The 22,944-nt window shown below is 33.4% G+C and overlaps 1 protein-coding gene across 3 annotated transcripts in view; it reads right to left on the bottom strand.

Annotated features, from left to right (window-relative positions):
• LOC100645758 (autophagy-related protein 16-1) overlaps positions 1-22,944 on the bottom strand; it is a 601,658-nt gene that overhangs the window by 30,049 nt on the left and 548,665 nt on the right. For all 3 annotated transcript variants that reach the window (XR_007225207.1, XM_020864349.2, XM_003397577.4), the window contains one exon: positions 7,075-7,195. Coding sequence is in view for 2 of the 3 variants with exons in the window: in XM_020864349.2 (XP_020720008.1) it covers positions 7,075-7,195 (121 nt within the window). In the remaining variant the exon portion in view is untranslated. The remainder of the gene's footprint in view (positions 1-7,074; positions 7,196-22,944) is intronic.

Here is a 22,944-nt window from a genome sequence, read left to right on the forward strand (position 1 = left end):
TGTAAATACTTTGCTTATTTTCTTTGCCATATTTACTTTGAATTTTCCTATGCAAAATAAAAAAAGAATAGTAAATTTGAAAATATGTGTAGAAATACGTATATAAATTAATTAAGAGAAAAAGATGCAAAGAATAACTATACGTCGTAATAATAATAATAAGTATTAGATATTATATCCAAGAAAATATGGTATAATATAAAACTAGTACAATTAACAGTAGCAATTACATTTCCTTTGAGACATAGTGTTCAATTCATATAACAAATTTATTGAATATAAAAGTAATTTATAATCTCAATTGATTCTTTGATAACCTGCAATAGAAATTAGCTTATCTTATGTTTATTTTACTTCCTCCAGTGATATATAATTATAATTTACTTTGATAAAATCAACTGAACTCTAAATTCTTATTATTCAGTTACAGCATTCGCTGATGCGTAAGTATTAATTGCACGTTCGTATACATTTACACGAAGTTTATAGACACATTTTATGCCCTTTGTATCCGTTTCCTCCGTTACACGTTACAAACAGCAACAGTTTCCGGATTCGAGCAACTGAAGTACAGTCTAAAGTACCTAAGCGTTTCTCGTCGTCGATTCACTTTTCCTGCTGCTACCCGTATTAGCTGAGAAGGGTTCTCAATGGATTACAGTTAACTATAAACGCGAGTTTCCGAGCGCTTTCAATCTCGCGAACACGCTCTCTTTTGTGAGTTTTTGAGGCTAATCTACATTTCTAACGACTTGTGTCAAGCAATTCATCTGCCATAAAAGCATACATATGGCATAAAATGATTTCCAAGAATGAGTAATGGATCTTTCAGATATAACCATGAGCGAATCGCAAAAAGTTATTAAAACAGGAAACAAATTACTGTCTGCCGGCTAATGACGCCATTTATTATTATTCATCAATCGTCATTTATTAGAATATCTACGATAACTTAACTTAAAAATTAACGAGAACGAATTAATGAGTTTTAGTTTTTGTAAATAAAGATAGAATGATATAAATTTGCTATATAAATTTAAAGATAATATTGAGGAACCAGTAAGTTTCGAAATTGGTACTTTAAATAATGAATGAGCATTCCTAGAATTCCCTAACAGAGAAGATATAAAAAGTTGAGCACAGAATATACGATACAAAACTTGAATCCCTTATTTACACGAAATTACATTAGTCTCCGACTTTATGGTATATCAAATATTCTGAATGGAACAATTATTATAATCCATTTACCCATTATCCCAAAATTATTTAAGGCGAGGAAGATAAGAAAATGATACCACTTTAAGTGATAAATCTTCATCTCTCTTCCCAGATATTCTGGCTCTGCTAACTATTTGCTGTTTATAAACAGGAATACTCCAATTAAAATGGAAGAAACGCAGCAGTTGTACCCGTAAGCCGATGCAGCTGCGAAACATTAACAAAACGATAGGAAGAGTAGCGAAGAGGGATAGGTAATAATCCGATAGAAAACAGCTGATCCACTTTAAGCATCGGTTTTTGTCTTAAAGCGTCCTGGCTAAACAATAATTCACGCTTAAACGCGCTTTCAGCAACGCCGTTCTCCATTGTCCGCTCCTTGCGTAGCGAGATTTATTTGCGCTAAACTTTTGTACACCTCTTCCACCGTCGTCCGCCTTTCTGTGATAGCACCGGGCTTGGTTTTCACTATTTTGCCCGTCGGACCGCGTTCACAACAAAAGCGTGAGAACCCTGAACCAAAATGAATGTCCGGCTTGTGTCTGTGTGTATCAACCTGCCCCCGGTTCTTCTATCTCCGCCTATGTGAAATTAACTTGGATTTAACTCGTGAAAGCGTACAAATTTCGGCGAACGGTTCAAGTGTGTCCTACTGGATTTACTAAACCAGCTTTATATTTATACGTGTAAAGAATATATACGACAGAAAAGAAGAAAAAGGGGAACGTCGAATTGGAAGAGAAAAAAGAAGAGCCCGCGCTAGTACGCTTGCGCTGTTTTAGAAAAAAAAAAAAAAAAAAAAGGATTGAAGTTTCGCCTTTCCGCGTTTAGATTCATCGAGTGCTCGTATCCGCTTGGGACAACTTAGCAAAAGAACTCTACTTTTTGCGTTGAACGAGTACACGATCCTCCGTTCCAGTATCGCTGTACAGAGTGATTTCAGAATGACTGGGATTATCTGCAGAGTTTGAAAGTACACAGAGACAGCGGTCGTTGGACAAACGTGTACGTAATATGAGTGATATTCGCAGATTTGAGGAAAGATATAATAAGTCATAAAAAATAAAATAATAATAAAATAAGTAAAAATAAAATAATAAAATTCGATGAGTATTCAAATATTTTTACGAGCCGCGGTGTATTAAATCGAACTCGAGATCGAATTTGGGAATTGATATTCCAGAAATCGTGATCTCGCTCGTGTCAGTTTTATCGCATTGCCTCGATTCACCTTTATCGTAAAAAATTATTCATTCCTCCGTTATGCAATCTCACCGAAACACCTTATATTTCCAGGGAAATTATGTGGAATAGGATTTTTATTATCGGATTGATGATTTAGAAAGGGATAAGCCGATTATTTACAACCGTTCGAAACCGATCGTATCCCGAAAAAGAAATACAGATCGTAGCTGAAGATTCAGCGACGGTATATAGCTAGACCCTTGCACGTTTTCAAGCCGCGATCTTTACGTGATAAGCGGTGCTTTGAAGAAAGGGGCAAAAGTGATAATTTAGTGGCGGGGTGAAAGTGGCTATTCGCCGCCGCGAAGTACAGAGTAGGTGAGACTCTTTCAGCAAATAGAGGCGACTTTAAAGGGTACGAAAAGTAAATTGAACGAGGTGAATGGACATGATCAACCGATATGAAACGCGAACCAACGAAAGGCATGAATAGTTTGCAAATGTATGCAGGATTTACAATTCGATCCCTATGGACGGTTGACTAATCTCATGAAACCATATCATTCGAGGAACTCCGTTCGAGATATCGATTTACACTCTGGTCAACATTGCTACAGAGGTAGCCGAAGTTGTGGGTGATGTGCGGCCCCCAATGGTAGGTGGAGTTCTATTGACAAAGGATACACGATGTAGCCTGCCGTGGATGATAGTACACCGGTCGTATTAATTTGCAAGATTCGACTGAAGGATCATAGCGAAATTTACCCACAGTTGCCGAGATTGTTGCCACACAACCTGCCGACAGAGAACTTGTAGGTAAATAATCGAAAAGAGACTTAACTGTTACTGTGGAATACTCTATCCGTTATAAACATTATAATTTCGTTCTAAAATTAATTGCATGACGTAAAGTCTCGTCAACAATGGCTCGCAAAAATATTCGGACACCTGCAGAAACTTTTTATGAATATATTACGTGTTATACAAAATTATCCTTATACATAATGAGACAGAATTATCACGGTTGTGTTGGTAAGGTTTGAAACAAATCTGAAAACCAACATAGAAGCCACAGAGATCACGAAACAATGTAAAGAGATAAATGTATAAAAATTGTTTTAAAAATGAAATCTTTCGTGGAGTAGAAATAAAGAAGAATATGTAATCTCTTAAAACTTTGCAATGGGAAGATATATCAAATCGAGAGATAAGAGGTGATATTTAATAAAGAAAAAAAAATAAAAGGAATCATGTATTGAAAGCATTATTGAGCAGAATATTTCTCACCTAAACGGCTGACAATCGCCGCGTGTACACGAATTGATATTATAGATAGAAACTAACGGTTTTATTTCTATGCGATGGTGTTTTCTAAAATACTTCCGATATTTTTTAGCCATTGTAGGTAAATATTTGAATAATAAATATATTACGGCGAAGCATTTTCGTCGTTGCACCGCGGATATATTTCATAGTGATCCTCAATGAACGTGACGGGATCATAGCTTTTCACTATTCTCTTAATCGTTTTCTTTTTTTTTTTTTCTTGAACCGATAAAAAATTGTATTACTATCTTCTTTTGCAGAGATTTTATCTGAATATAGGAAAATTAGTGACCGTACAGTAAAGTATGCAATTCCTCTTTTTTGCAAATAAATTATACAAAAGTATCCACATAAACTTATGCACGCATCCAATACAATATCGTAAATTGTAATCATTTATACAAATTTGAATCTAGAACATGTATAAAACTTGACGTGGATGTTCGTATTTTTACAGCATCAAAAATCACGCAAATTTTTGTTACCTGATTACGTTGCTTTCATTCTTTAGAACAAAATATCAGGGAAAATTCAAAACCTCCTCGTTGCTTTAGGTGGAGAATAAAACATGAATATTAAAAATATTACGTGACGCTTCTTTTTAATACAGTTCGAAAGAAAAAAGAAGAAAATAAAAATCAAATTTCCTTGCCAACAACGACACGTATTATACATCTTCGTTAACGGTCTGTATACAAGCAATTTGCATTTCATTAAAATTTTCGCGCTAAAATATTCAGTTTAAGACACTAGGCGATTCGCCAAATAATCTATTCAAAAAACTTTGCAAACTTTTATATTAAAAGCGGTGGAACAGAATTAAGGCTGTCTCGTTACAAGCTGATCTAAATTAAATTTCTTCTTGTCGGAACTTCCGTTTAATCGTTCGTCCCATCTACCTTGAAAATGGGCGCATTCATCTCGCATGAATTTACCAATTTCTTATCGAGTCCTTTTTATCGAAAAACATCATCCGTTAGAGCCGTCACTGATCAAGAACAAAAGCTCGTCTCCCGACAAGAAAACTGCAGGTTGAAGCAACTTCGAAAAGATTTCGCTAACTGCTGATAAGAACGTTATCGTCTTAATTAATCTCACGAAGTGACGACGCAACGAAAGATCACTTTTATTCGATCCTTTTACGAACCAGTCATCTTCCAACCGAATATATTAAAAATCCTTAAGAAGATCTCAAAGTTCGAGCATTAAATTATAATCAGTGACGAACTACAAGCGAAATAAAAATAATATGACTCGACAACTATTATGGTCATTGTGGTGAAGTTTATATTTGCTTAAAAGCGTGTAAAAGTGTTTAATGAGATGGAAGATCGAAAAATACTTTTATGTAACAACTGAACATTAAGTTTATATTAGGTCTAGAAAAAATGTTTTGTATTTTTAATTCCACACTTTATGTATTTTATGAACAAAATGTATCGTCATTCCTAAAAGTTGAAATATTTCCAGTTGCTGGAGTATTCTCTGGTAACGTCAATAACTTTCTTTCCATTTTTCGACCGTTTTTGATTCAGTAATGTTTGTTGTTTCTGAACCTCGAACTTCTTGCAGTCACCGATACGTAGCCTGTGGACATTTTGGCTTAGAGCCAACGTCTCGTTTGAGAAATCTTTGGTATCACTTCTTACACGTGACATTGTTACTACTTGCAGGAATAAAATAATCTTAGCAGTATCAATAACATTTTTATGTATTTTTCACTATTTTTTGATTTTAAGTAATACCTGTAACCATAATGCTAGGCGCAAATCACGCTATAAATTAAATAAGAGCATTATAGACACGCTAAATGAAGCTCTTTTTATATTCAATAGGATTTTTTATTTTTTTACGTGAAATAATCTTTCTTTTATGTATCATAATCGGGCAAAGTTATCGCGCAACATCGTCGACGCTATTTTAGATTCCTCTATTACGACAACGTTATGCCTCCTGATGATTCGAATTAGGCGTGTAATGGCTTTACGGGCGCTCGTAAATAAGGGAAAGCAACGAGAAGATGCCAAGAATCGAATATAAAGGTGCAAGGAAATTGAACTACCCACTTGCAAAGAATTTTTTATATTAGTAACCTATTATATTAATATAACGAGACATTGTAATCTATTAAAACACGTAGAATTAATTCATTGTATCAATTTATCCATAGATTATTTAGGAATATTTTAAAATAATTCAATGTTATTATATACCTAAACTGAAAGTAACATTTCACTTTTATATAAAATATAAATATTAAAAATTATTAGATTACCTTATATATTCATAAACCATAAATTTAGACGCAAATACGTGGATACAGCAACTAGTACAAATTGTTATCTTGAGGATACTTTAAAACGCGTGTGATTAGAATATTAAACCGTAGAAGAATTTCAAACGAAAACAATGATAATAGTAGCTCTACATTCGCTCGTATTAATTTCACGCTTTAATGGTTGAAGAACGTATATGTATATATATAATGTTCAATTCTTTGACCTGTTCCACTTGTAGTGCCTTATTTTTATTCTACTACGGATTAAACTAATAAGATCTAGTTCACGTATCGATAACGAGGCAATATCGCAGTACTTCAAATGTAAAAAAAGAAAAAATACATAACTATTTAAGAAAGAAAATACGCAATTACGTAAAGAAAAAAAAAGAGACAAGCATTCATGGAGATACTACATGTTATAATTGTAATCGTAAAAATGAACTAGTTTCTTCAAATTACTACAAGATATTTCCACCTATCCATAGTTCTATCTACAGGTAGAACTATTTAACTAATTTAACTAATTGATAATATAAATAATGTATATAAGAACTAACTAAATATTAGTATATTATACGAATTATAATATAAATAATATAATTAATAGAGTGCACCCTATTAATTAATTCTATTGTCATTTATAGACTCTGTAATACGAGATAACAAATAATGGATTAAGCAATTCATCTCATGTTTCTACGCAAACCTACAACACAGTGATTGATTTTACAGTCATTAGTAAACTCTGTAACAGTCGTTCAATTTTCTTAAAACAATTCGTCCACGTACAGTACAGTTAAGGGTGGCCTCAAACTTATGGCTCGTAATAGGCGTACATACGAAGAGGCAGAGTCGCGCACCTTTTATTGTCCCACGACGCTAGTAAGTATATTAGCATTATTCATGACTAATGGCAATAATGAGGAGCGTGATTACCGGTAATGTCGTACATTATTTTCTGTCTATAGCGCAACAACGTTCTGGTTACGGTTAAGGATAAGAGTGCGCCAGTATACTGTGTACGCTAAACGCTTGCTATTTGTTTGGCACTGGTTACTTACACGCTTTGCTACGCAGGTCCCAAATTTTTAGGGTACGATCGTAACTGCCAGTAACTACTTTTGAAGGCTCGCCAAGAAACTTCGCCGCCATCACCTTCCCACAGTGGCCCGTTAGAGTGTGCTGAAACAGAAATGGGAATGTCGTTTTGGAACATTTACCAACTCGTTCCGCGTGATAATAGGATCATTTGTAATCTACGTGACGTATTAAAAATGATTCGTAGCAATTGGATGCTTGGATTCTACTGGCGAGCATATTGCTGTGGTTCTGAACTGTGAAAAGTTCTCTTGATAGCATGAATTATGAAAAGTTATCTATTAAATTCTGTAAAGGTACTTCTTTCAACATGGAATACTTGTAATTCTATGATTACGAAATTTTTATGTCGAAAAACTCGTAGCTTTTTCATATTAATGGTTTGATAAATCTATTAAATGCCAGCTTTTTTATATATATAAAACTTCTATATAATTCTATAGATTAGAATTCTCTTAATTCATTTTCTATTATGAGTCAGATTTTAGATTTTTTGTAGATTACATTTTACATAACATTCTTCAATTAAACTCACTTAAAACATATTTTTCGTTAATCGTTTGATTTAAAAAGGATCTTTATATTTGGGGATTGATACTACGAAATTTGTACAAATCTGTATGTAGAATACGTTGCTTATTAATATATGTGTTGCTTTATATAACTGCACAATAAATGAAAGTAAGATACAAAATGCAATTAAACTTAAATTTTGTGTAATTTTATTTCACGTGAAATAAGAAACATATATAAGTTATCGAAACTGTAATGTGAAATAGTTATGGTATGCACTGTATGCAAGGTACGATGTAATTTGTGTTGCAACCGAAGAGGTTTACAGTGTATACCAGGTTTCCTTTTCGAGGAAATTGAGTTTGAAAATCTTCTGAGTACATGCGACAAAGATGCCTCGGTGATTCTACATGTATGTCACTATTAGGCTTCGATGTAATATACTCTACACTCTGCCTGCATCAAGCTGATACATGTTAACAAGGAAAGCTATGAGTGATCAATTAATAAAGTCAATAATTTCTTAACGTGCTGGAATATGTTGTTAGGTACTAGGAATATAATGCATCGCTAACGTACTAAGAAATAATACAGATTATAAGGCCTATCACATTTATTAACTAAATAAAATAAGTAATTAAATAAAATCAAATAGAAATAGTATGAAATTAATAAATATGAATGAAACATATAAATTTTTTCTGCTAAAATAAATTGAATTTCTAGCTAGGATCGCGTTATTGACACAGATAGATATTTTGTATGTATTCTCAACATTTTACTGAATTCTATTTACACGTTAAAAAAATAAAACAAATATAGCATGTATATCGATTTCTGGAATTATATTAGAAGAGTGTGTGTAACTGAAATACGATCATTTTTATCAATATTAGAAAATTGGCTAATGTAAATATAATTGTTATAAGATTCTAATAATTAGTTGCTTCAGTTTAGATTTATTAGAATGAATGCAATAATAACCATCGTAATTCATAGTTTAGTCAATATAGACATTTATAACTTAAATAACAAAAATATATACGTATTTAAACGAAACGATAATATATAATACGAAAAAGTAATGCGAATATGGTTACAATATTTCAATTGTTAGTATATCCACGTCAACCTCAATTACCCAGTTACGTGACTTTGATTAAATCAATGAATACGCTTTGAAGTTACGTGTCAATATTCATATTAATTTCGGTTAGTATCCTAAAACATGATCTAAATGCAAAACGTATTGATCATTTTAATTTCAATATATTATTATCGCTTATTCCCTTGCATCGTAGAATGAAATATGTATTGAGGTATTTAAATGACGTGATGTGAATTTTCATTGTAAATTTTACTATATTATAATGCACCCAGATTGCTAGTAACATTGCTAAAGCAATCTTGAAAAAATTTTCATAGAATCACGACGCATCGTATTAAGAACCGGTATTTATAGATAACCAGTTTATAATGAGAGAAAATTATTATAACTACGGATAATATATATTTTATGCATTCAAATCTAGATGGCCTATATGTCTATATTTATATATATATATATTTCGTTTTACATAAATAGTACAGTACAAAATGGTGTACATAATTAACTTAATCTCATGAGAAATAGCCTCTCCGATAACTCAATTACGAAAATAGAATATTTTGACATTATCGATATATTAACGTTTATGAAATAATTAAAATGTAATAATAATACTAATGCATAATAATTTGGTAATTATGTTTATCAGTAATCACTATATAATCAATTCGTTCCTGTAAGTAAGAAATATCCCGGATATGAATGAATTATAAACACCAATTATTAATTCATTTTAGTCATAAATGTAATCAAATTAAATTGCTTGTTACTTTACTCGTGAGATACGATATATGTACATAACACTTTCATTTATATTATGACATTAATATATATTTTATATTACAACACTAAATTTTTCCAATCATCAAGAAGTAAATAATAAAATATCTTAATACACTAATTAATAACTCTAAATAGTACACTGAAAATATTTTTTAAAAAATTGAAAAAGATCAAGACATTAAAAGATAATACGTAAAGTGTTGTGTAAAATGTGGTACAACAATAGAGGGAGAAGCTTCCTCGAGTAAAATTCAGACAAAAATAGAATTGAGAATTTCTTCATGTACATAGTATACTATTTTAAGGAGTTGGAGAATGTGGAAGAAAAATGTTTATTTCAATCTGCTATTCTATAAAATATATCAACCCTGTGTCAAAAATCTTTTCACGCAATTCTGAATGAGTTTTCAAGTTCTTATGCATTCATTTCCCCGTCAATTTCTATTCTGATGTCTGACCATAATTGCCGTGACTAGTATTGACGCTTACCGGTTATATGTACCCCTTTCAGAAGCCAAATTGACTAATTTCACATTTTCTAAGTTTCACAACTTCAATATCTGGATACGTGACTAGTCTCGAGCTTTTCAAAAAAAGCAAATGATTTATTTCTATAAGCTTACTAGTTTTAAGAAAATGATAAACAAGGATAAATTCTAAGGGAATTATTACATTCAACGCAGTTTTCTTTACTCTTTAATTTATGAATCTAATAGATACAGCTCATATTATGTATTATAATCACATCCTTTCAAATAGCATATTCTAAAAAGTATCCAATTTATCGAACATGCATAATTGTAAAACGATCTCTAAGTTATCAAAGCGTACGCTTTACGAAAGCACTTTACTTTTTTCTCGCGTACTTTCATCCCACAGAACAGGTTATCCAGAACTTCCGATCGAGATAGATGCGTGAATTATAAATATAGTTTGCTCACTAATTCATTCGAGAACTTTGTCATCGTCCAATAAAAATGTCACCGTGTAAAAGTCGCGACAACGGTCGGCCACTATTTTCCATTGACGCCTCTAAACAATAAAAGAGCGAGATATACAGGCTAATAAAGTTATCCGACACACATGACCTGTCCTCTCTGCTTCGCCGTTTAATGGTGAAGAATTCAAGCGTAACGTCGACAAGGGAAACACGAACAACTCGAGGGCTGTTTCAGGGTACGGGGAGCCATGAAAAAGAAGAGTTCGCCAATTTTAAGGTACACGGGCGTTAGGAGCTCTTGAAAAATGTCCTAATGTAAATTAATGGGCCAGAAGTTTAGCCAGAAGGGCTGTAACTTGAAAGAAACACAGGTAGGAGGGCACTGGCACCCACCTACGTTATACGAGTCAAGAAAAGAACTTTTTCCACGGAAGGAGGGCAAAGGGAAAAGAGAGAGCGAACCGAAAGTATACTATAATCCCACGTCTCGAGAAGTTGGTCGAAAGTGCAGAGGTGAGTTCCCCGTTTCTTACAGGAGCATCAAACGATCCACTGGATTCTCTCTTCCGATTGTATCTTCCGCTCAATCAGATCCGAATTTACGATTGCACGCCCTTTTGCGATGTTTATCAGATTCAAATTTCTTTTATCGTCTTTCTTCTTCGATAGTGAATCAAATAGGCAAATTTTGAGGTAATCTCGAAAAAATCCAGAGTAGAAATTTATTGTCTTAGAAATTGACTGGTTCACTTTAAATTTTTCTGGAGATATATAAATTACATTTCTCAATGTATGGTTATGCAAAAGGTACAAAAAAATGAGAAACACATTAGGTAGACACTAAGATAAATAGAGATCTTAATTAATCGTGCATCACAATTATATCTGCAACAATGATTACGAAGCCATAAAATAAATTATTTTAAAAATAATCTTAGAATTTGTTTATAATTTATAAATACTTTGCAACCTGCATCAAGAAACATCTTTCTTGAAAAGAAGAAAATTTGACATAGGTATATACAAGTTTCAAAAAATATATTAATCTCATAGTAAGCTTATTGGTATATTTAGTGAAATCAGAGGATCGCGTGAAAGTCGCTAAAATTCAAAATGGCAATAAAAAATTTAAAGGACATACAAATTTATACACGTGCTTGCTTTTTTTAACATTTTTGAATAATAGAAAAAGACACAGTATAGTATAGGTACAAACAGTACAAGCAAAGAAGATATCAGTAATGTTCCGTATTAAACTAGTTGCTGAAGACACAAGTTCTACAAATAAAGAACTAAACGTAACTTTGTTTCAAACCCAAGAAAAACCACTAGAAAAGGTAAAATAAAATGCCGATTTCACGGTAAAACCACTGGTCTGCGAGAGGTTAACTTTATATATAAGAACATTACATGGCTTTTTCCAATCGCACGATTCAACGTTCGAAGTGATTTTCCTCTAAGAAAATCACAGGGCATCGGTGCAACGATTTGCCAACTGCTTTTATCGTTGCAGTTTTAACTTTAGTTCAATTCTTTTCCTGCACTGTGCATAAACATGAAAGAAGCGAAGAGGTATTCAAGCATATTGCATTCGAGTATTCTTCGCGTTTCTGTTTTGTTCATGTAGCAACAATACCTGTGTGACTTATACAACATTTCCATGTAACAATTAAAATACTTTTTATTTAATAATATTCTATCAACAGAAAGCAAGTGTCCAAATATTTTCGAGCGACGGTATACGTAAACTCCCTCTCTTTCTCTTCTTTACGCCTGAAAACACGAAATCACACGTTATACATCGTTCTTGGAAGATACAGACCAAGATTCACGAAATGTAGGTGATATCGTCTTTTTACGGCGAGCTTGAAACGGCAATGGAAGACGTGTACCAGATGCATCGTTGCAATAAAGGCATAAACTCTTTCGTAGAGTTCTGTCGGAGAGTGAACCGCCGGCAAGATTCGAAGCAGAAAGAGGAATACTGCGAAAGAGAAATAGATGGACCTTCTGAGTTGTACGAAGGTTCAATTAAAGTCGGTAAAAACAGCAAAGAAGAACCTGGTAACCTTCCTGGAAGTAACTAGCGACCTCAGTTTTACAACCAGTACGTTGTCTTCGTTTTTAAAGCCCACAACCGCGAGTTGTATTCGTGTTTTGCCACTGTAGGCACCTTTCAGGTTCTTCTTTTACATATAAAAGTACGTGTATACAAAGGTAATTATAGCGACAAATTGCTATTGTTGAGTAAACTTTGCACTTCATTTTCCTTTCTCTAAGATCGTGTTATTTAGACAATTGATGCTATGAATGCGTATTACAAATAAAATCCATGTTTTGCATTGCTGAATATATCATCGATATATTAGAAAAATGAATGATTCAATCAAGAAATTTAGAATTATTAGAATAATAATCAGTTGTATATAGAGACAGATCTGACAACTATTATTAGACTAACTATTATTCAGATGATATTAGTGAAGGAAGAATTTTTCTTTGTTGGTGTTTTGTATTAGTTTGACCAAGCAGTTTTTCGTTTATTTTAAATAAAGCTCCAATTTTTATGTATAAAAGGAAAACTCTGTTATACGATATATTAATTATTTTTTCCCACCATCTTTTATCATCTATCCAATAGATATGAATATTGTGTAATTTGTATATTTTGTATATTGTGCTTAGTTTTACTGAAGGAGATTAAGAAAATTACATTTCATACTTCGAATAAATCAAAGTAATATGATACGCAACAATGAATCAATTTCTTTATGGTTTAGGATTCATATCTTTAGGGATAATAAAGAAGATATTGTAGCACACAAATATGAAGACAAAAATGACATCGTACATTGTGAAACTAAATGAAAATAGAATTTTTTTTTATCTATTTCCTAACGACGATTCCCTTGCAATGGTTTATATTCCTAAATTTATACAATTTCTACAACATGTAAAAATTTCTGTAATATATAATTTCACCTTAATTTTACTAAAAATGTTTGGTTGGATGATATGAAATGCGATTTTTAAACTACTCTATCATTACAAGCTTGTTTATATTATGCTTTACTCTAATTATAAACATTATTGGTACTGATGTTCAAATTTAACATTTTGCGTACATAATAATATTATAAACTGGCGTAAATTGTGCATGTCGCCATTTAATATATGTATAGCATTAAAACTATCTCATAATTAAAATAGATATAAAGTTTCCATAATTTCCAAAATGTTATTGATTATGGAACAATTTCTCTTTTCATTCTACCAGCTATTTGATATAAATATATGAAACATATAAATACGAATTATAGTGAAATGTTTATAAAAATAACAAAATGTTGTCCGAACTAATTTATTATAACTTTGGCAATTATCATTGAAATAAATCATCCATGTCACAATTATTATTACTCTCACTTTAGAAAACCTTCTCGTACTTTATATAATACTTCTAAATAAAAATGATCAACTGTACTTTCATCGGTAATCAAAAAAGAAATCTAAACAACCTCACCAATTAACATAACACAAGATTTTCCACTAGAAATCGCAAGAAATCTACTGAGAAACAGATAGCGAAACGTAACTCAGCCGACTACGGGAATGCGTTAAGGATGTAACCGAATCCATTCTAGTTTTCCCAAAGCAAAAATATGCTTTACTCGACTGCACGGTTTTATCGTATCATGTATCGATTCACGTAAATCGGCTGTTGTTAGCTGCAAAACAAACATCGGCAACTTCCGCGGAAAACATCTCAGGTAAGACACGAAGGTTATATATGCGTTGCTCTAAGCAAAGTTTACACATACTGGAATACTAGGCAGGCGAGCGCCAAGCGACGGTTCTATAGCGTTCTCATCGTTTTTCACTGCCACTTCGTTAGTACAGCACGGCACAGAGTGTTTCCGCGAAGCGGAATTCCGCCGCCTTAACGTCCTATCCCATAATTACATCCAACTTGGCCGATGGTTTGGGTTTGATTGGCCGAAGGTTGTCGTAGCCACGCTCGATACTTGATGAGAAGACCGAAGGAGGAAGAATCGTGGCCGCTTGGCCGCGTGCAAAAAGATCCGATGTACACGTGACTTAGTGCGCCATCATGAAATGTCGACCAACGACACGAGATATCGCCGTTTTATTGGTTTTCCCGGCCGAAGATTATAGCATGTTAACCTGTTACATGGACTTTTACGCGGCAAAAACCGCCCGCTATAAAGTGACACCGTATAAACCGACAAGTGAATGGTGAATAGCGCACATAGTCAACTGGAAAATCAAATTAATTAGAGGGCAAGAGATGGGGTGGGGATCAAATTAATAACAGGATCGATAAATTTCCGTATGCGCGCGCGGTTATAGATATAATACATCCTACGAATTACTAAACATGACGTTTTAAAACACTTTATGCGCCGTAAATATTAGTGAAAAGATATTCGTACAGGTAATTATTCCAGACGTTTATACTGCAAATGTTAAATATCTGTTTGATAATTTATTGGATTTGTTGGCGTATGTGTTTCGGATTTTATTCAGTGTGTAATTTGGTATAAAAGGAAGAACGAGTCAATTTATTTATTTGATATATGTTTTTAAAAATTTTATTGAGAAAGGTTGAAAAAATTTGACGTATGCGTGCGTGCATATCGATATGTTGCTATTAATTGCATATATAATCACATATATCATGGATTTATTGCATTTAATATATAATTTGCAGGACTTTATGTTTAATGTATGTAAAAGAGGATTTATAGTTTGGCATTTGATGTTTGATAGAACAAAATCGAAATATCTTTGAAATTTTCTGGTACTGGATGGTAATACTGACTATTTGGCATTCTTGTATATACTAACTATTCTCATCGTATCCTCTCCTGCTAAGCCATGGTAGCAGAATCAATATTGACAACTGATTTCGATATAACATGATTACATTTCAACATAATGTATTGATTAATTATAATATTATACTAAACAAATTCAGATATTCCAAATCAGAGTATAATAGTATGTGCATATAAAATCATTTCATTTAATCATAGCTTTGTTTACCATTTCTTTATCAATTTCTATTTTCTCACATCCCTGAGTATTCGCATAAAACTAAATCATAAAATAAAAGTAAAATAGATGAATATTTAAAACAGCATCTAGATCAATCAGAATACCTTTTATAGTATTAACGAAGTCGTTACTAACCTAAGATTTATAAAACCAACATGAAGAGGAGCAAATCCCAACACAACGCAAACGTACATAATCAATAACTCAATTGTTCACTTATTAATTAAGCTGTCCTGTGTTAACGATACAATGATATATGCTTCATAATAATATCGTTTCGTCCAAAAGATCTATTAAGCCGTTATAATGTGGACTAGAAGGGGTTATATACAGCGGATTAACAGGGAACGTCATCTAGCAGCGTGTCCCTCCATAAAGCGATAAAATATGAACATTATTTCGAACATGTCTCAATATCCATTATCCCAAAATTTCTAAAATTTGCATTTACCACTTTATTGCACTTTCAAGCTCCTCAAAAATATTGCAATAAAAATCCCTATACTGACATTATTATCATTTGTATTTATGTATGCTGGATCCTTAAGCAAATAATATATTATACATCGAAAATCGTCGTTTCGTGAAAACCAGCTGGATCTATTGATGCACGTGAAACAGCCGCATGATAAAAAAGAAAGAATAAAGAAATCCAACTATACGTAACATAAAGATAAGTAAGTACTTGTTGGATGCTTTTATCGAAGACTATTTGGGTGCGACCCAGGTATTCAACTGCTTGACTACATCTTCAACATCTTTAGTTGCAGCCTAGCATCTATATTTTCAGAACTGTACTGGGAACACATGAAAAGCCATTTCCCTCCTTTACCACTCTTTCTTGACAGTTTTGTTTCCTATCTCTTTTCAACGATTCGATATTGGCCACTGGTCGTATTTTTCATCGAGATTATGGACGTTATATATTCGAAAAATAAGAGAGGATATCATGAAAAGGCAATAAATTACGGTTGTCGGGTAAACATTCCCGTTTAATTAATCCCATTAACGGACCGCCATTTACCGAAATTGAGACATCCCGTTCGTCCCAATTGGATTATCATAACGGAATTTTAATAAAAGCGTTACTGTTATAATTGCTGTAGTGAAGCGTGGATCCTTGAACGAAGCGATCTTAATAAATAGGTTAAATAAGGAACAAAGGATGCTTAGGCACAAGTGGATTTTTTACGATAGACCTAGAACAATGCTACTGCATTTCGCGAGCGTCCTTAAATAAAATTTCAACATTTTAAATATTACTTGCTTTTACCCAAACACTTGTTTCCAGTCATCTTTCGACATTTTCGGAAAATATACCTGCAACATATTGCTTTGTTTAAAGGAAAGAAATGAGAAATTATTTCAAAATACAGTTATTTCAAATACTAAAATTTTATCATGAACTCCACGCTTGAGAAATTCAACGGCGTTATTCTACTTGTAACCATCTTAAAAAATGTCCCCTTTGAAATGAACTTGAAATGACAAAATGATGAAATGATTCAACTTTTCCTTCGATAAACTCTTTTTACTATATCGGAAATAATAATAAGAAATAAGAATTAAATACTCTAAAGTTCATTTATATGCCCGTAGATAAATTATTTACTTTTACAATTTCGTACAGGCGCCACAGTGTCATTTTAGAACTAAAATCAGAAATGTTTTGTTAGATCTTCGTGTTAGATGAGAGTACAGCGTGGAGCTTGAGCCTAAACCAACATTACATCATTCTATGTCAGGCAAAAGTGATTTGTCCCATGTTTCATACGGTACGCGTGAAAAACACATCCTGAACTCACGTATGATTAAGCCTTAAATTACGCACGACTGCAATTATTCCCGGTAGTTTATGGTTGTAGTCGACGAATTCAGATGAAATGACTCTTTGATCTTCGTAATAACATAAATGGCTATAAGATGTAGCCCGGAGCGTAAGAGTCGGAGAATGTGAACTAATGTCGTTGCTGGTATTTTCTGGTCTCTGGTCGTTGCTGGTTTCGTAAATTGAATTGTGCATTAAATGTATTACTTAAATGTATTGCTTTGTGCGTGTCATTGCAATATAGTTAAAACGATGGACAAAAACTTCTCACTGTGATGAAAGTATAATTCTATTATAAAAATGAAACATAAATAAAATGCAGGTATCATTATTGCATTTATACTTCCACATATTTTTATATTTTTGCTACAGTATTATTACAGATACATTGAGATTAAATCATCATTTAATAGATTGAATTAAATAATTTTGTGTAACCGAATTGTTTACGATATCATTAGTGAATAAATTCTAGTCGAGCGCGAAATTCAAGTTATTTTCTTTTGTGAGTTTCAACTTAACTATTCTAAAGTGGAAGTTACTCTTAATATTAACAACGAACGTTTAATTTATTACTGATATTTCAAATATTAATTCATTTTCTAAAATCTAAGATAATGATATTCTACGAGAATAGTGCAGGAAATATTGTATCTCGATAGTAAAAGTATCAATCCCAACGATACGATATTTAAGCTGGCGAACTTAGTACAGTGAAAAGCAAAAGTTCAAATAATGAAAATAAACATTTACGTTTCTCGTGCTTTAGGTAACAAACAATTATTTACTCAATATATTTACTTATTTTATTCAATATAAATATTTGAAAATAGAGAACGTGGGAAACTAACCAAACTTGAGAATTTATTGTGAATATGAAATTTATAGTAACCATTTGATCACTGGCATCAGGCCACACGTTGCTTGGCGAACATGTCTCTCACGCATCAATGGAAACAAACGCTTACCGTTTCGTAGAAAACTTCGGCGAAGTACAAGGCGTAACGGAATCTTACGTGCTAAATATAGAGATGTCAACTAAACTCAGGGATGCTATGAACAGTTAGAAACAGAATGCATGATGTAAATACTGTTCTACTTAACATGTAAATACTGTTTTATCTATATATCGTAAATTAGGAAATTAACTCTATATGTATGCTTAGAAACGTGTGTGACGTGCGCTTGTTAAAAATACAAAAGAGGAAATTTAATCTACACACTAGAGAAACGACTTTTAGAGTGGCCTGAGACTATCAATATACAGGGTATCTATTTTACCTCGATACAGTTAAAGATATTTCACTGTATCGAGATAGAATAGACACCCTGTATATTGTCAATATTTCAAGGTTCTCAACTAAAAGGATCAATATCTATTGTCAATACACTATTGCCAATATTTATTGACATATCGAATTTACGTTTAGAACTTTCAAATATTGACGATATTATTGATTGTCAGAGGGAAATTGACATTCAATTACATCAATACTTCACATTAATTCATTTTACAGACATGACATTATGCACGCGCTTATTTATCAAGCTGTAGTTACTTCCAATCTTTCTAATTTTTTTGAGAATTACATCCTTTATAACATTTTATTTCTGTTTTTATATGTTACAAGCGAAACTTAAATGGAATATCTCTATATATTTATGTGTGTAACATAGTGTGCAACATTATAGGAGGAATTCATCGATCTATGTTCTATTAGTGTTTCAAGATCATTTAAAGTTTCCCTTCGTTAAACGGCTACAAGAGTTTCCATACTTTGAAACTTCGTAACTTCAAAATGAACTTCAAGTCTTGCAAGACGTTTCACTCGCTACCAGAGTACGGATGTGGTTTCAACATGATGATGCATCTGGTCATAACGACCGCAGGGTTCGAGAAACGCTGAACAACATGTTTTCTGGTCGTTGGATAGGAAGAGGACGTAGAATATCCTTTCCGAGATTCCCAGATTTCATGTTTTTACATTTTTTTTCTTGTGGCGTTTTGTAAAACATAAAGTTCGCTGAGAAAAATCTGCTGCTCGGATCACTGATGTCTGCCAACAAATTACCAGAAAAAGTTTCGAAGAGGTAGAACTATCAGTCAAGGACGAAAGGTAGCACCGCATTGATGCTGAAGGTCATTCAAGAGGAAAAACATCGGATGCATCGAATATTTTCTGGACGGTTTTTCACGATGAAATTGGCATTATTAGTTAGATTTTGTAAATTTAACATGTTTGTTACAAAGTTACAAGTTATCGGCATTAATAATTTCATAATAAAGCAATGAAAGTTTTACAAATAAATTTTACGAATTAACATAATTGATAATTGATCACTCTGTTAATGACTTTAACTTCTAACAAAAATCATTCATCTCTCAAGCTGTGTACAAATTTTGCACATGAAAGTTTAAAATGGGATAGCCTGTACGAAATTTATCAAAATTATCGATACTGTTTATTAATTAAGTTTGCGTTCGAAATCTGCTTTGAAAACAACTAGAGGATATGAGGATGAGAGAAACATATCGACGTAAGGTAGTACTTAAAATAATGGCTTAAAATAGATTAAGGCAATTCTCCAGCTTCGAAGCTATCTTTTTCTATTTCTCATAATTTCGATAGGATACTTTCGAGACGAATTGTTATTGCCCGGGGTAAAATTGGAGATTTACAATTAATTTGAAAACATGAAGATGCTCGTATCTATTAATTTCCCGATGTTGCAAAAACGTTGACCTTTGATATAGAGATAAATTGTAGGTTACGGAAAATATAATTATAGAGAGAAATGTCCATAATCGGAATTTTTCTTTTATTTATCATGGACTTGTACATTTCTAGCATCATTCACATCAGTTAAAACTTTCAGCTGGTTTTCAAAGTTTATTGGAATTCTTCGGGCTTGGTAAACATTTTCGCATTTTTCAGGCGTTTGAGTTCCCAAACGATACGCGGAGAAGACGTAAAATTTTAATCTCTCGTTCCAAAGGGCATAAAGTGTTCCGAGTGCACGGCTAATCACACTAAATCGCAAGACATGTTGGTTTTTTTTTCTTTTTACATAACGATCGCAATGAAGGTTCGCCTTGCGAACTTAAATCAAATTCGCTATATTATCATGGCGATTTCAACGTCAGGAGAGGAAAAAAAGGCAAGATTCGCGATGGCGTCTCTGTCAGTGGTACGTGTTCAAGTAGAACAGAGCGCATCGACACTCTCGTTTCGCCGTAGGTATTGCGTTAAAGGAGAGCGTTCATTGGAGAACCAGCGCGGTTCTCCTGTCGATATTCCTCCTAATTATTGGGTCCGGTGCCTATCGAAGACCCCAGGGACGTCATTTCGATGCGGCTGTTATCGGGAAAGCTGGCAGACGACCGTGAACATGACAAAGAAAATAAGAAGGTTGTCTAGGTAAATCTAAGCACTTGTTATTTAGTAGGAACCTCCAGCTTTGAGACGCGCCGGTACTCCAGAAGCGTGCGAGCCAAAGAAAGAAGAGTCCAACTCGAGGAAGAAGATGCTGAAGGTGGCGGAGAAGCAATAGAAGAGGAAGAGAAAGGAAACTGGATGGAGAGAGAGAGAAAGAGAGAGAGAGAGAGAGAGAGAGAAGAACCGGAGGAGGAAGCACTGGGAGGCACTTTACTAGGTGTACGTATACTGGGTGTTTCCTACCATAGAAAGTATCATAATACCATTACGATTCATAGAAATACGAAAAACAATTGTGCAAATGTATACGTCAAATATTAAGATATATAATATACTTTATATACTTTGAATTTTTATGTATTTTAAAATGTGGACGTTATAAAATCGAAATTTAGATTGTTACTTAATACTTATGTCATTTATAAATATGTATATTTATATACATCAAGTATATGTATGTATGTATATACATATTCAATATAGGTTTCTAATTACAATTTGCACGTGTCAACAATTTGTTCGGGAAATCGGACAAGCTATTACTTGAAAATAAAATAAAATAAAATAAAAACACACACGTGAATTAATACGAATCTCTTTCCTTTGTTACAATAAAAAAGTGCATTTGTAATTTACTTACTTGAGCTAATATGTAATTAGGATGTACTTATCTTGGTATTACCTTGGTACTTAGTTTACCTTGGTATTAAAGTTATAGGTAGATATGAAATAAACGAAACTCTATTTGTGCATCTACTGGAACGAAATCTTTCTTAGTGTCTGATTACATGATCTTCTGCCGACTGAATCTATTTATTTGAATATGAAGGAAAAACCATGGATAGTAAAGTGAATTAATGAATTTCTATCATATGAATTGTCTGTCTAATGACTTTATTCATATAACTGAACTACTAGAAATTATTTTACTATCCCAATAACAACTTCAACAACCGTACTTACTGTCTGATTAAATGAATTTTTGCGGACTGAATTCACTTATCTTAATATGAGCTCCTATTATATGAATGAAAATTCTTATTACAGAAACTGTTTATCCCCCTAATGAATTCACATAAATGAACTTCCAAAATGTAACTGAATTATGTATCTTTACTTGCCTTACTACTGTCCAATACAATCTAGCTCTATTAATATCCATTTAACTATTACTCTTCTTGCAATGACAGTTTCAACATACTTAGTGTCTGACCAAATGAACTTCTATCGACTGAATTTTCTTCTCTGAGCATACACTTCTACTATACGAACGAGAATTCTTATTGTACAAACCGTTTATCTAGCGAATGACTTCCAGAATGTAACTGAAACACCATGTATCTCCATCTGTACTGCTACTGTCCAATACTTTCTAACTCTATTAGTATCCATTTAACCATTACTCGCCTCTCAATGACTGTATATCCGTCCTGTACGAACACCATGCAATGTAAACAAACGGCAGTTTTTATGCTCGGTCATGGTACGCTTAAGCGATGCAGAGCATGACAGGAATAGCTGGCACGTATGAGGATACACCCTGTAGATCGTGGGCGCCTAGGCAGCGAGAGCAACGTCGACTGAATGGTAGGCTAGTACCTCCCATACGTACTTACGTTACGTACGTACGTACATACGTAGATCATGGTTGCGTTAGTAACATCGCTAACGTAGATACGTACGTGCGGGCTGAGCACAGCGCCGAAGGAGGTTCGTTGACCGCCTGTGAGACTTCTCTCTTGCTTTATCGCTCTATCTGTCGTACTGTCTCTCTCCGTCGTCGTCTATCCACCTTCCTTCCGTCTTCCTTTCTCCGTCAAGACTTCACCGCGACCTTGGCGATTCAATGCCCGCACCAGATAACTCCCCTTTCCAGATAATAGATTATTTCATACGTGTAACTAGTCGTTGGTAGCAGCCTCTCTCCTCCTCCCCTCCTCACCTCCAACACAACTCCTTCCAACGTGTATCGACTACTCTCTTTCGCTTTCTCCTTTCCCCTCTCGGCGGTTCTTCCTGATAACTCGCTTGCTGAACCGCGCGAACGAGCGACCAATGCTCAAGCATATAATACTATAATACTATACACACTCGATATGTACGTATACAGAAAACGACCTAAAAAGAAACTCTGGTATATTTTGG

The sequence above is a fragment of the Bombus terrestris genome, chromosome 9, assembly GCF_910591885.1.
Source record: "Bombus terrestris chromosome 9, iyBomTerr1.2, whole genome shotgun sequence".
Classification (NCBI taxonomy): domain Eukaryota; kingdom Metazoa; phylum Arthropoda; class Insecta; order Hymenoptera; family Apidae; genus Bombus; species Bombus terrestris.